Genomic DNA, 14521 nt, shown 5'->3' with positions numbered 1-14521 from the left:
ATACCAAAGTCCTGAAGTCAAAAATTCTCGCATATTCCATGCACTCTACACCCATCTTTTGAGCACCCATTGACTGGACTAATAGGTGAACACTTATTTACAACGGCATTATGATTGAGGCTATCCATTCAAACACATTTATGGAATCCAAAAGTGCTGTAATTTTTTGCGGATCACACCAGGATAGCCTCGATCGTTGGCTGATACAAAATATAATTTTAATTTTCTCATCTACTACAATATGTCCAGTACTTTTTTTCTAAATAAAAGATTACCGGCAGAATCTCTTTAACCCATTTGAGTAAAATAAGCCGAAAAAACATTGAATTTATTATTTTTTTTTTAAGACGTACGGCTCGAAAGTGTACAGCAGGGGTTCCCAACAAACATGCCTCAGCTACAACACTATACCCCGTTTACACGTGCACGGATTAAACTGTTGACAGTAAGTATTAAAGCGGTCGTAACAAGAAAATATATGGGTAAACATGTATTATCCTGCAGTTTTGCAAGCTTACATGCATGAATCAAAAAAGTTTGGAAGTTTCTAAATTTTCATGTGACAGTAGGGATTTTTTCGATAGTGGCGAACCTGCCGGCAAAAAAACGAACTATACTCATGAGTTTAACCGATTTTCACTACCTGTCAAATAGTACCATAAAATGACAACATCGCGCCTCGCTTACTCTTGAAGAATGAGATTGGAGAAACAGCCAGCACATTTAAGTGTAAACAGTTATCGTCACGATAAATAAAAAATAAATACGCACTATTGCTGCCAATGAATCCATGCACGTGTACAGGCGCAAGTGGAAAAAAAAGAGAATAAAAATGGATATTCAAGAAATCTGTTGAAAAATAACCAAAAAAATTATGTATTCACATTTTTGATATGTATAATATTATTAACAATTTCTACTGCTCTGGCCAATTTGGCGTACTGTTTGAAGCCAAGCATTATGAATCACATACACCATTGGCTTTTTTTTTTTTTTGACCATGTCCAATCCTAAGAGTGGAGGTTTTGTAGATTTTTGTTTTTACAAGAAATGGATGTTACCCACTTGCTCAACCTATTAGATCCATACTCCAAACACACATTGAAAAACAACATGTGTATTTGCCATACCCTTTACCAATCGAGCCACCTGCGTCCTACCTAATTATGACGAAATTAACTAAATTAATAATTTAAATAAAGACAATGGATCATTTGAGAACAAAACCTCATTTGCAAAATATTGAAAACAGTTATGTAAAATTTATAATCGCATTTAACTATAAAGTCGATTTACTCAATTTGTTCACCAGTGCACTTGTATTCCTTCTATTTTCAATAATAAGGAAGTTATTACAAAAAAATGTCCCTACTCGTGCCCTCATCGAAGACTAGTTGGGAACCTCTGGTGTGAAATATGTCGTCACAAAAAAATAATTATTGTAACAACGGTTTAACGCTTTATTGTGTGTCGATTCTACCGACTGGTGATATACTTTGGATCCATAAATCCAGTCTCGCCAAGGCACCGTAGAATTACGCGTCCGTTGGGATGTACCGAGAGCCACGTGATCGACGCATGGTTGAGGGTCATCCGGAGCCACGCCTCGGGTGGGAATTGCATCGCTCTGCAAAATGAAATAGGTTAACATTAACATTCATGTCGTTCACCCGTTAGTTCATTCTTCTCTCTTTACAATATTCAGTCTTTACTAGTTCAAAGTCTTTGAAACCAACATACCTGCAGACAATGTATCTGATGACATTGGCGTGACAGACAACCAGCGTGTATGAGTCCTTCTTTTGCTCGGCTTTGGCTCGGTGGATGTGTCTCCGGAAAGCTGCCTCGATCCTTGCGCCTTCCTGGTAGAACTGCTAAACATCAATAAGAAACAACAAAGTGTTTAAGGTAGGAATAGGAGCTGGTTTTCAGGCACTTGTGTTAGGAAAAACAGAATATGTGTTTATTTGGTGGTTTAATGGATGGGTACTTTCAAAACATGCTTTATCGGTATTCGTGAGTTAATACTGGTTATTAAGATCAGGTAATTCCTTACTAACATTATACTAATTTAAACATAATTATATCAGTCATTTTTTAAATCAAAATAATAACAAAAAGCAAAACCACACAAGTGTATATTGCAAAATTTACCTAGTGACGTTCCGTGAGGGTAAAGTTAAATGGGAAACACTGGTTTAGTGCATACTTTGCAGCAGAGCAAAAACAATGAATTCCTAATGCAATCTGAAGTTGAAATCATGCAATATGTCAATAAACATGAAAACAAAGTACATAAAGGAAGACATTTTTCGATGTGCTGATTAGTCAGACCGGACATGCAGTAAATAAAATAAAACGAAAAAATTCAATAAAACACTTGTGCGGTTTTGCTTTCAAAAGTCAATATAGGTACTTGGTCGACATTCAATCAATGTGCAAAGAAGCAACCCTCGTCCATGCATGATGGGGACCGCGTTACGCATTTGTAGATGGAGCAATTTTAGATAATTCACATGCAATCGGGTTCACGGAAAAATAGTCAAATTACTACTTTCATGATTATAATAATACGTAAACGTCGCATGTGTTTTATGATCAAGTTATTTTACAGCTTACTAAATATTCAAAAATTGTTATTAATATACAGAATGAATTTTAGGCACGTTGCCGGAATCAAATCAAATCACTCGATCTAGAAATGCATAACGTCAGTTATTCAACATGCGCGCATGCTATACTGCAGGGGTAGTCAACCTGGTCCCTACCGCGCAGCTTTCATGGTGGGCGGTAGGGATTTTAAAAACATTTTCATTATGTTTTCATAAAATTCCCAGTGACAATTTAAATTTCAGAAAAACTATTTGTATCGCCCTCCGAAAGAGGAGACCTTCGTTTGTTCCTCACAAAAATTGAGCCAGATATCCAGTATTTAGTTTCGCAGCATCAGCGTCATAGATTTCATTAATAATTTAATTAATTAAATGTAATTTCATCAGACTTCATGCTTCAATGTATGCAAAGATAAATAAAAAGATAGATTTAACTACAGTAAGTTGTTTTATAAAGATTTATTCTGCCAAACTTAGCGAAAGTCTGACATATAAAGTATTTGGTAAGTAATTATTACTACCAACAGAGACACAAAAGTGGGCGGTAGGTATAAAAAGGTTGACTACCCCTGCTATACTGGAATCATTCTACAGTGGCACCATGGGCGATTCGCGGATTGTATTGTTTGCTAAAACGGCTAACAGCAAACAAAACCAATACAAATGCTGATGGATTTTGCCTTACCCATAGTGCGACTATACAATGATTTCCGGTATATCTATGCTTCTGTATAACTTTGAGACATGACATATGACTTAACCTCGTAGGTCTCAGATTTTGAGAATCACACAATCAGAGACACTCAAGTTTGTGAACCAACACATCGGTAAGTAAATGTTGATGAATTTGACCACAACAGACTCCCTGCAGACTAGACAAGGCAAGAGTGCTTGCCCCCACACCGAAGCTGATTGGATGACATGGTCGAGTCATCGCTGTAGACGAGTAACAACATGCTCCACATGAAAGACAAGGTAGTGAGAATCATAAATGTAAATTTTCACCACACTTGTCCTCCACAAGGCGACATGTTTTGTATCCAAAGTGTAATATGCAAGGCATCGGAATGTTTTTTCATCAATTTCCATGGGCACCAAACGCTTGACTACCAATTATCGTTATAAAAACTGCAAGTAGGTACATATCTGTGGTCTTTGGTCAATTTATGATAAGCGTAAAACTAATTTCATTAGAAAAGTTTTAATATTTAATTATTTCTCCCATGGACCAAATAGAATATTTTATGAACAGGACGGTTATACTCGTGGTATATATATATGTGCGCACGAATTTTTTATTATATACGTACTGTGGACAGACAAATACAATAACAGTTAACATTCGTATATAATTACATTCGTATCGAACATTAGGACAGAAACGTTCGGCAGTGAAGATGAAAAATATCACATTTCTACAAACTAACGTGTCAAAAATTATATTAAGCTATTTTCTTCCTTTATCTGCCACCCATTAAGTAGTTAGTACAAGGTCTGCCAACCCAACGGGATGTCAACGCTTCGTCCTTGTAAATAATGTATTTGTATATACAATCATTGTTTAATTAATTAAGTACGTGGCAACGCAACGCACAGGACCAAGAGAAGTGGAATCGGCTTGGAGAGGCCTTCATCCAGCAGTGGATAGATTCAGGCTGATGATATTTATATCAATCATAAATTTTTATTACTTCGTTAGGGAACACTTTGATTAACTCGTATTGATGTAACTGACATTGTTTTTAATGATGAACACCCAATTCACCTAAAAAAATCTTTGTAGAAAGATAACACAGAAGCTCATTATTGCTTGTAGAAATAGGTGTTGACGACATGTCATAAAAATGCACCTGACAAGTTTAAGAAGAAATATGTAAAGGAAATGATTTAATTTTTCCACTAGAGTAGTCGGGAATATTTCATGATCCGCTCCAGTCCATGTCGAGTTTTAATTTCTCCCTTTAAACCTAATAAAGCAACTGAAATGAAAACGTCTGCACTCATCATAAATTGTCCAAAAACCACAGATATTAATTATCAGTGGGCCTCCAAAACCGGGCACATTATTTATTTTAACGATCACAGTAGAAATAAAAAAAAACAGTGAATTTAAATGACTGGAATATGGCAACATTTTTTTTAAACAATTTAAGGACAAGGTATCATTTAGTGATCCTTCAGAGAAAAAACTAGGCTAACGCAAGACATCACAGGTGACGGCTTGTAAAAATAATGAACACCGTACCAAATAAACACTTAATGATATTTTTTTACAACGTTTTTCTTAGCTCGTATTCTTATTTGTCCGGTGGTTGTTTGTCTGGTACAAATCTTGCAATCGATTTTTAACTAACTTCCCGACTAGCTAGACATTTGAAACTTTTAGAATATATCAGAACACGATGCCAATGCATTTTTTTCAATACTTTTAGCCATCTTTAAGTAGAATTTAATTCATTTTCAGTTAATTCTGTTTTGTATGAAAAGTTATTTCGATACCATTATTGGTTGCTTGATCGTTTAAGCTAGTCAAGTCAAGTTTATATGATTAAACAGAAAATTTAAAAACTTTGTATATAAAAAGTTCTTTTTATCTTGTAATTATTATACCTTTGAATGGTTGTAACAGTAGAAGATAAAGATGAAACATTGGTAAATAAAAGGAAAATGTAAAACAAAATAAGAAAGATGTAATTAAGTATGTATTAAAAAAAATCATACAAATTGGTTTGGACCATAGATTATGTAAACATGCTCTTTCTCCTTTTCGTGAATGTTCTTTTTCTCTTTTTCTCTAACAAGCAGTTTGTAAACAATCTACTGATAAAAGTTGAAAGCCGGTCAACTTTACACTCTGGCGTATGGGCCTACAGTAGAGCGATAGTAGCGACCTCCCAGTAAAAAAACCAATTTCGGAATACGTCCTGTAAAAATAGTACCAAAAATGACAGTTTCAACTCGCTAGCTTGTTGGCTTCTGAGCGAGTGGAATGTTTTGTGTGTCATCATCACAATCGCACTAACTGACTCGCCTGTTTTTAAATTCGCCAACAAGCAGCTCGTAAAGTAGCTGAATGTCATTGAGGCTTAAGATATAAATGCACACTTTTATCTGGAATTCGTTTCAATGGATTAAAATGAATTTTGAATTTTAATATGTAAAACCGGGAATTAAAAATGTACTAAAATGTACTATGAAACGGGATTGCATAAAACACATGCAAATAGCAGGAAAATTTGAATTTGGGCACGGAAAGTCTGAGTTCCACAGTAAAAGAACCAGTAAAAATTTCAGTATACCTATTCTATACCAACACAACAAAACTGCGATTTCATTGCACTATATGTAGTGAATTGAACAAAAGGGGGAACGAAGGGTTGATTTTTACATGAAAGTTTTGTTTGTAATTCTGCCGATCACCGGTAACACGTCCGCGGCCCAGCAATGTTAAGCGCCGGCCAGACGGCAGTGACATGCCTACGCGGTATAGTTTGTGCAAACTACCATTACAGCGCTTTTCGGTTTGCGCGAGCCACGGTTTTCAGTAAAGCATGACTGTCTAGCCGGCGCTTTATAATATTAAGTGTTCATTATTTTTACAAGGTGTGCGTGCACATAATTTCACATGCGTTCAGTTGCGCTCCGAAGTTTGGATATGCCCAGTTTTGTAGGTGCAACGGCGATAAGCTATCCTCAGACCACAGATTTATTATTATACGCAATATGCTAAATCCAATAATGTATATTCAATTTACATGTGGTTCGGGCCTCCAGTGACCGACAGCCGGCTCGGGCGGTATGGGGGCGCCTTCCTCCAGAAGAGAACAGTCGGAGTAAACCGTCTGAGGGGGTAGGAACTCGGAGATGAGGGCGGCAGTCTCCTGGGCGCGCGTCATCGTCGATCGCTGCATCCGCTCGAAGGTCAAGCCCAACTCTTTGAGACGTTGGCCTGTCATTTTCGCTTGCTTTCTACCTGTGGAATGACATCAATTAAGGGGGCAGCACTCAATGCTATGTCGGCGATTGGAAACATCACTTTCAAGGCGGACATGGAAAATCACACCTCATTATAAAATACAAAATTGATCATTCTTTTTTCAAGAGATTCATCGACAATTTCTAAAATGTTTTTTTTTAATTTTTTCACACTAATAATTAAGATTTTGTTTATATTCCGACTGGCGTGATACAGAAATTGATAGAAAATCAAATACAGTGGAACACCGATCTACTGTTCTCCCATAAATCGTTTTCCCGCACGGATTGTTCATTTTTGAAAGTCCCGCCAAACACACATAAGAACAATCTTAAACAATCCCGCATTAACCGTTCCCCGATTCATCGTTTTCCTCGATCCATCGTCTAAATATTATGGTCCAGTCACAAATATTATCCCGATTGACCGTTTTTGTTGAATATTTTTCATTTCGCTTTCGTAAAATTGTTTATGATGCATACAGACCTTTCAGTTTCAGTCGTGTCGCTTTGTTTGCACAGATCGGTCGACGCTCAGGCTTGCCTCGCATTTCGTATCATGAATTTTTATAAGTCACAACTAAAATGCCCCCAATGAAGAAAACTAGAACTCTAGCTGAGAAACTGACAATAATTCAAGATGTCGAGAAAAATTCATATATCCCGCTTTTATGGTTTTTTAGGGTCCCTTGAAAACAGTAGAATCGAGGTTTCACTGTATGGTAAATTAACAATTACACATCTGTGTATATAATAATATGAAATATTACAAAAAGAAGTGTTAAATGACAGCTACTAATGTTTCAAAAACAAAATAATATTATAAGACTACATATTCAATTCTGCGTAAGTACACAATTTGTGTAAAAGAACATATGAGGCGTCTAATTCAAAAAAGCAATGAGTCCACATTTGGTCAAAATTGAGAAAACAATACGCACGTATTCTTTGTATAATTTTACAGAATATGTATTGATCTATAAATTATTCCAAAAAGTGACAACACCCTACGAAAAAAAATATTTTAAGTCTCGATTTATTACAAAAAGCGCCAAGTCCGTGTTTCATATTATTTAAAGCATTGTTGATTTCGCGCGTGTTTATGTCAACCAATAAGGGAACGTTCAATATTGGAAATGGCGTCTCCCATGCCGTAGCATCCGGTAAACTCATGACAGTGCCACGGAAATATGTGTCTTATGCGGAATAAATTAAAAAGTGAGGTACAAGTAGTGCTACGTCCAATTTTATTTTGCCTATATTTATTACATTTAAGAGAAACAAATTGGCATTTGGTTCTGATTATGACGTAGAATACAACGGAAAAAATAATCTCACGTTAAAACAAATAATTGAAGCTTGAAATATAAAAACGTTGTTTCCCGCAAATATCGAATTGTGGACCTGTCGCTTTTCGTAATTAGACGCCTCATATCTGAAATATTAATGAATGAATCAATCATAAATACGGCTGAATAAAGTGGCAACTCTATTCAAGAAATTGGTATTCACCACATAAAAATTACTAGTAGTGAGTACATCATGAGTGAGGTAAAGTTGAGAGTCATAGACAAAACATCGCAATGAATATCAAAATGACTTCTGCCTTCAAAAAGCTTCACCTAGTTCAGTCAACACCCGTTCCTTGTCTGTCTTCCCGTCGAGGTTGTACTGGCCATGCCTGATGAGGAAGATGTGTCGCACGGCGTGCGGTGTTGCATTCTCCAGCTCCGTGTTGTACCGATTGTCATCCTCCGGAGTACCTTTGCTTGGCCTCACGATGCATTTTGGGTCGCAGCTGCAGATGGAATTCATTCATGGTGATACAGATTATAACAATGAAAAATAATAACAATACACACTTAGACCATGATCCGTGAATAAAACCTAACTAAATATTTATTTATTTTTAAATATTTACGAATGTTTATTCAAATTTTTGTTGAGTTATTAAATAAATATTGAAATAATTAAAAATATGTTTAGATAAATATGATTTAATAGAATGCATAATGCAGGGAGGCTATTATAAGGCTGTTGGGGCATACGTAGGAGTCCCAATTAGCCATGTAACCTGGGAGATTGATTGAGGGTTTAATATATTGAAGACTTTATGTTAGACCAGGGGGGGGCACACTTTTTGGATGGAGGGCCAAATTCAAGAATTCAAAATGAGCGATGGGCCGCAAGTAAAGTACCATTTTTAGGTATACACTATTTATTATCACGAAAAATAAACATTACAAAAAAAAAATGCGAAGAATGAAACTGTTGTACATTTTTTAAAATTTAGGTGTTAATTTTGTAGTTGATATTCTCAAAACTGCTTGTAAATGGGCATCGGAGATATTTGAACGTAAAGAATTTTTATTGAGGTTCATGATCGAAAATGTTTGTTCACATAATATATAGGTTGATCCAAAAATAACGAACATTTTTCTTGCATAATCTTTAAGTTGGTCGAATTTGTCTGAATTAAGGACATTGTAAAATTTGGAGATTTCTTCACGACGATGCAATTCTCTTAAATCAGTGTCACACTGCAGATCAATAATCTCAAGTTGTAGCTCTGTCGGTAGGTACACTATCAATATCTATTGAAAATGGATCGCGTACTATAGCTAAAGAAATTTTAATCTATTGTCAATATTTTTTTAAAAATTATAAAAAAAGTTATTCGTAATCAGAAGTACAATTTTATTAATGATGGCGGGCCGTAAAAAATACCTGGCGGGCCACATGCGGCCCGCAGTTTGCCCCCCTCTGTGTTAGACTATGTTAGTTAACTTGAGATTCCCAGATGATTCATTATCAGCTGATGATGAGAGGGAACTCAGAGCTTCTACAACGTTAATGATCACCGATCGAGCTAACCTTATACAAACACTGAACTGGGGGTGGCACTTATCAAACAGTGGCAAACTGAAGAATTGACATAAATTATATTTAAACATTCTAAAAAGCATTCTCTCAAAATCTTGATGGAACGGTTCAGTGTAGGCATAAAAATGTTCATACTAAAATGTAATTCTGTGTTGCCAGTGAATGAATATTTGAAGGGGCTTTATTGTAATGAATTGGTTTAATTTTAATACACGGTAAATAAAAAATTTATGCAGGGCAATTTTCGTTTGTTTGATTTTTAAATGTCATAGTAAAAAATGACAACTTTATTATATTATAAATGATTGATTTTGATGAGAATAATTTCAATTTCAATTTAATTTCAATTTTCAATTTATTTATTTATTTTACATATTTTGGACATTACAAATTATAAGTTTAAGACGTTCACAACATGACATTTAGAAACAAAAAAATATTATTAAAACAGTTTTATGTACAGTATAAATGTGTAAATACAAAAAATATTAAGTATATAGGTACAAGGAAGTACACCACACAATATTATAATGATTTCAATTATTTTCATTTCTTGTAGAGTCCGTATTCTTTATGCTGGCGTGCGGTTTTCCCCCCGCTTCAGCATCTTAACACAGCATCCCCTCTCGTTCCCTCCTATTGAAAACTTGCAACAGTCAAACGCGATGACACAACGCTTTCCCGCAAGCGACGTGACGTGAACGCCAGCTTACAGAATACGGACGCTAAGTACCTAGGTACCTAGATTTCTGATATTTGAAGGGTGGCAATTTTGGTTTGGCACCCAAGCGTCAAGTGCCCTTGGTACCGCCATACCTGAAGCAAGGGAGCGGAAGGCAATTGATGCCTTCGAAATGTGATATTGACACCAAATGCTTCATAATTCGGACAGAGCATGAGACAAACCAATCAATCATTCGGAGACTTCAGATAAATAAATGACTCTCGCAGTGTATGAGACCATGTCAGGAAACTTGTACGTAGGCAGTTCCCCGTATCACACTTCACCATGAATTAATGTTGTATCGGAAATATATGGCCGTATGGCGTATATGAGGCGTCTAATTACAAAAAGCGACAAGTCCACAATTCAATATTTTCGGGAAACAACGTTTTTATGTTTCAAGCTTCAATTATTTGTTTTAACGTGAGATTATTTTTTCCGTTGTATTCTATGTCGAAATTAGAACCAAATGGCAATTTGTTTCAGGCGATAAACTCTTAAATGTAATAAATATAGGCAAAATAAAATTGGACGTAGCGCTATTTGTATCTCACTTTTTAATTTACTCCGCATAAGGCACATATTTCCGTGGCACTGTCATCAGTTTACCAGATGCGACAACATGGGAGACGCCCTTTTCAATATTGAACGTTCCCTTATTGGTTGACTTAAACACGTGCGAAATCAACCAAGCTTTAAATAATATGAAACACGGACTTGGCGCTTTTTGTAATAAATCGAGACTTAAAATATTTTTTTTTCGTAGGGTTATGTCGCGTTTTGGAAATTATAATCAATACATATTGTGTAAAATTATACAAAGAATACGAGTGTATTTTTTTCTCGATTTTGACCAAATGTGGCTTTTTGGAATTAGACGCCTCATATTAAAGACTGTCGTCAACCTCTTTGGGTACTGAGATAAAATTCATGTCTAAATAAAACATGATTCTTGTCAATTTACATGAAGCCAGCAGCAAACAAATTATGAAAATAGCCGATATACCTACTAGATTATTTGTTAGGTTAGGTTTTCATTCTTGAATTCATGAATTATGCCAAAATAAGTTATGAAAATTGAATTAAATGTTCATATTGAATCTAATACAATTAGAGACCGTATAGTATCTGTCACCTCTTTCCGATAGAAAGCTCACGGTGAACTGTGCCACAGTGAAATGTTATACGTACAATTTACATGTAACCGTATGAGACACATACTGTTATTTTTTGAATATGTTTGACTCGGAGCAGATAATCTGGAGACACTGGTGGTTTTAGGTAACCTCCAGCGAAGATAAAGCAAAGAAAGACTAGTGACGAGTTGACTGGGGCAACCTTCATTCTGTCTTGGATGAAGCACAGGACCGTGAGGGGTGGAAATGACTGCATTTTAGGGTGGTCACGATCCTCAGCCACGAGGGAACTACCAATAAGATAACTACGGTAAAAGATTTAAAAATTTAGCACTGCAGTAGATAATTAAAACCAAATTTTGTTTTCGAGAATTGGGGACAATAATTTAAAAAGTTTTTGTTGAAAATGAATGCACTATACGGCAATTTTACCAGGTATTTTTACATCTGTTGATTAGATATGATTGTATTTTAAAATATTGAGTTTTTTGGGGTCGAAGTCATGACAACCCTTGTTTTATTAAACTGTCACTTTTTCGGAGTGCGAAGTTATTGATGTATTTTCATGAATACAAGAATAACCAATGAATAGGAATTATAATAATCAGGAATTTACATTACTGAAATGTGATGCGCGCATAGTTATATTTCCAGTCAAATATCTCTTTTTCTCCCTTCTACTTCGCCGAAAATGTTGCACAAAAAGTGACTTACTGGTCCCAATTGCTGTCCCATTTCACCGACGGAGAGTAGTTCGTCGTCCATGAATTGAAAACTACATTCGCCTTGTCAGTTTTTATTTTAAAATAGTAAACAGCGGACCCGCCGGCAGCTCCCAACCCGGCCAAGGCGCACTTCTGTATTATCGTGAACGGCCCCATTTTATGGGAAAATGCGGCTAAATTACGGTATTAAAATCAAAAATAAAAACTCGATTTTAAAGAATAAATGTTTCTGTGCGATTCTGCAGTCATTAGTTGGCGAAATATCACCCTATAATCGATATAATCGACACCCAACAACACTATGGACTTTGATACTTTTGACTTTTTTCGATTTTTCAGCCTTTTGTCTTTTTCCGAAATGAAATCAAATCCAAATCATAGACATCGTCATAGACTAAAATTATTTTCATTTTGACTATGATATTTTCTTTTGATATTTTATAGCTATTCAAAATATTGAAAAGTAAATATAAATTGAAAATTTTGTACCTAATCAAGATCTATCTGTATGCCAATAAATTATTAAGTACCTGCCCGTTTTATGAGAATTAAAAAGATTTTCATTCGTATATTAAATTACTACTATTAAATTATATACAGTCTAATCTCATTGGTAGATACCTACCTACTTATTCTACATATTTTACTAAATAATAACCAGAACCGGTTTTATCTGCTTCAATAGAACATTTTCAGCTAACGAATTTTGAATAAGCATACAGAAATTAAATAATTACTACGTAAACAATAGTATCTAGGTACCAACTACAATATTAGGTAGGTATGTACAATCTCTTTGGAATTAACAAACCGCCCTTTGGCTCTGAACAAAATAATATGTGGATGATTCGCAGGGGAGAGGATGGATTGTTTTTGTTGGGGGGGTTGCTTCAAGAGTAACACTGTTAAAGGTGAATTGATTTATTGAGACACAACAGAAATTTCTGAGACGAGTAGGTACAATATTTGTTCTATTACACCCTCCGAACAAGGGTTTGAAGGATGATCTTTTGTTCGATAGGTCACAGGTTCAAAACTCCCAACTGGTTTGAGTTCACCTTTTCAATCAATATTGTTTGGATCTAATACATGGACCGGCTCTATGACTTGAACAAGAGGCCAATTACTAAACTCAGCATGTAATTTTTTTAAAGTGTGATATGACAGAACGTCTATACTGTACTGAACGACGTAATACGACACAACGTGTATAGAAGTCGTATTTACGATTAAAACACAGTGTTCCCTGTCTACTTGTATCACAGTGCGAACATATTTCCATCAGATAGTGTCGTATCTTAAGACTTAAGGGGCGGCTGAAGAGCTCGGTATTCAAATATAATTTAGTATGAAATGGACCTCGGCGTCGTACGCACGTTAATTTAAATCGATCTTTTGGCAAAAATCACTAATCATCGGAGATTTTATTTAAAAAATATATTATTATTACTATTGTCGACCTTCTACATTATTATTATTGTGGACAATCTTACATTATTATTTGATAAACAGCTGCACGTGTCCGCTGATCAGAAAACAGGGCTGTCAAAATAATATAATATTTGTAAAATGTTAATTTCATCATAGTTTTTAATCAAACCTGTGCAAGTACATACTGATAACTTGGGTGGATATCGTGGCAAACATACTATTGATATATCTACGGGTATATTATTATTATAACCCAATTCAAATTGAACATAGGTTGATACTCAAAATACTATTATAGTATCTTTATGATTTCGAGAAAATAATACGATGGAATATATTATATAATCCATATCAATTATTTGAAAACATTATATTTGCATGTATATAATATAGTGAAAAGGTCAGATAACTGTTTTCTCTGCAAGATAACATCAAAATTTATATAGACTTACTTAAATGAAGAATTACATTCATGAGTGAGCACGGCTCAAAGCTCAAAGTTGACTTTATATAACTAATAAAAAATGCTGTTTGTTTCTACGAATAAAAAATCACGGCAATCAGAAAGGCCGGAAAATATGGCCGACAATGCATGATACACAAACATAAAATACACAAAATTACAAACACATACGAAGTTTACCGCACACGTGCAGACCACGTGATATTTGTTTACGCAAAATCGTCGCTTTCCAAAATGGCGAATTTGGTTGCCAGTTTTTACTGCGATGAATCAATGTGTTCCTTCCCGTCTTTTTTTATTCGTAGGTTTGTTTACTATGTACACCGAGAAATTTCCATTAATAAAATCGGAAATGAGTTGGAATATAATGCAACCAAAACTGGAAAAATTCTATTATGGGTGTTTACTTTTTGAATTAGTTGACCCCAGAAAAACAGGTACATGCCACTACGTGAACCGCAGTGGATATTAGATGGACAAAACTTCAATAATATAAATAAAACTTAAAAAGTACAAAATAATTATGTCTTCGACAGCCCTGACGTTATTTTTTGCCTGCCAGTCCGACTGGC

General features: G+C 35.2%; 2 protein-coding genes across 3 annotated transcripts in view; both read right to left on the bottom strand.

Annotated features, from left to right (window-relative positions):
• The window catches only part of wkd (TBC1 domain family member whacked), a 422625-nt gene that overhangs the window by 320660 nt on the left and 87444 nt on the right, over positions 1 to 14521 (bottom strand). The gene's annotated exons all lie outside the window — the stretch shown is intronic.
• On the bottom strand, positions 229 to 12432 carry Pgam5 (Phosphoglycerate mutase 5). 2 transcript variants are annotated; one of them, XM_085950171.1, is made up of 5 exons: positions 12045 to 12432; positions 8210 to 8385; positions 6368 to 6585; positions 1741 to 1874; positions 229 to 1627 (listed from the first exon to the last, which is right to left on the bottom strand). In XM_085950171.1, the coding sequence occupies exons 1-5, from the start codon at positions 12209 to 12211 to the stop codon at positions 1477 to 1479; spliced, it is 846 nt and encodes a 281-aa protein (XP_085806297.1). In that variant the 5' UTR covers positions 12212 to 12432; the 3' UTR covers positions 229 to 1476. The 2 variants fall into 2 exon arrangements, with proteins under 2 accessions (XP_085806297.1, XP_085806298.1); XM_085950172.1 differs by having other exon boundaries at positions 235 to 1627; positions 1741 to 1871.

This window comes from Rhyacophila brunnea, unplaced genomic scaffold (genome assembly GCF_057557595.1).
Source record: "Rhyacophila brunnea isolate RB1 unplaced genomic scaffold, BYU_Rbru_1.0 scaffold_23, whole genome shotgun sequence".
Taxonomy (NCBI): Eukaryota; Metazoa; Arthropoda; class Insecta; order Trichoptera; family Rhyacophilidae; genus Rhyacophila; species Rhyacophila brunnea.
Note: the sequence above shows the minus strand (reverse complement) of the source record. Positions and strands in the feature narration are given on the sequence as shown.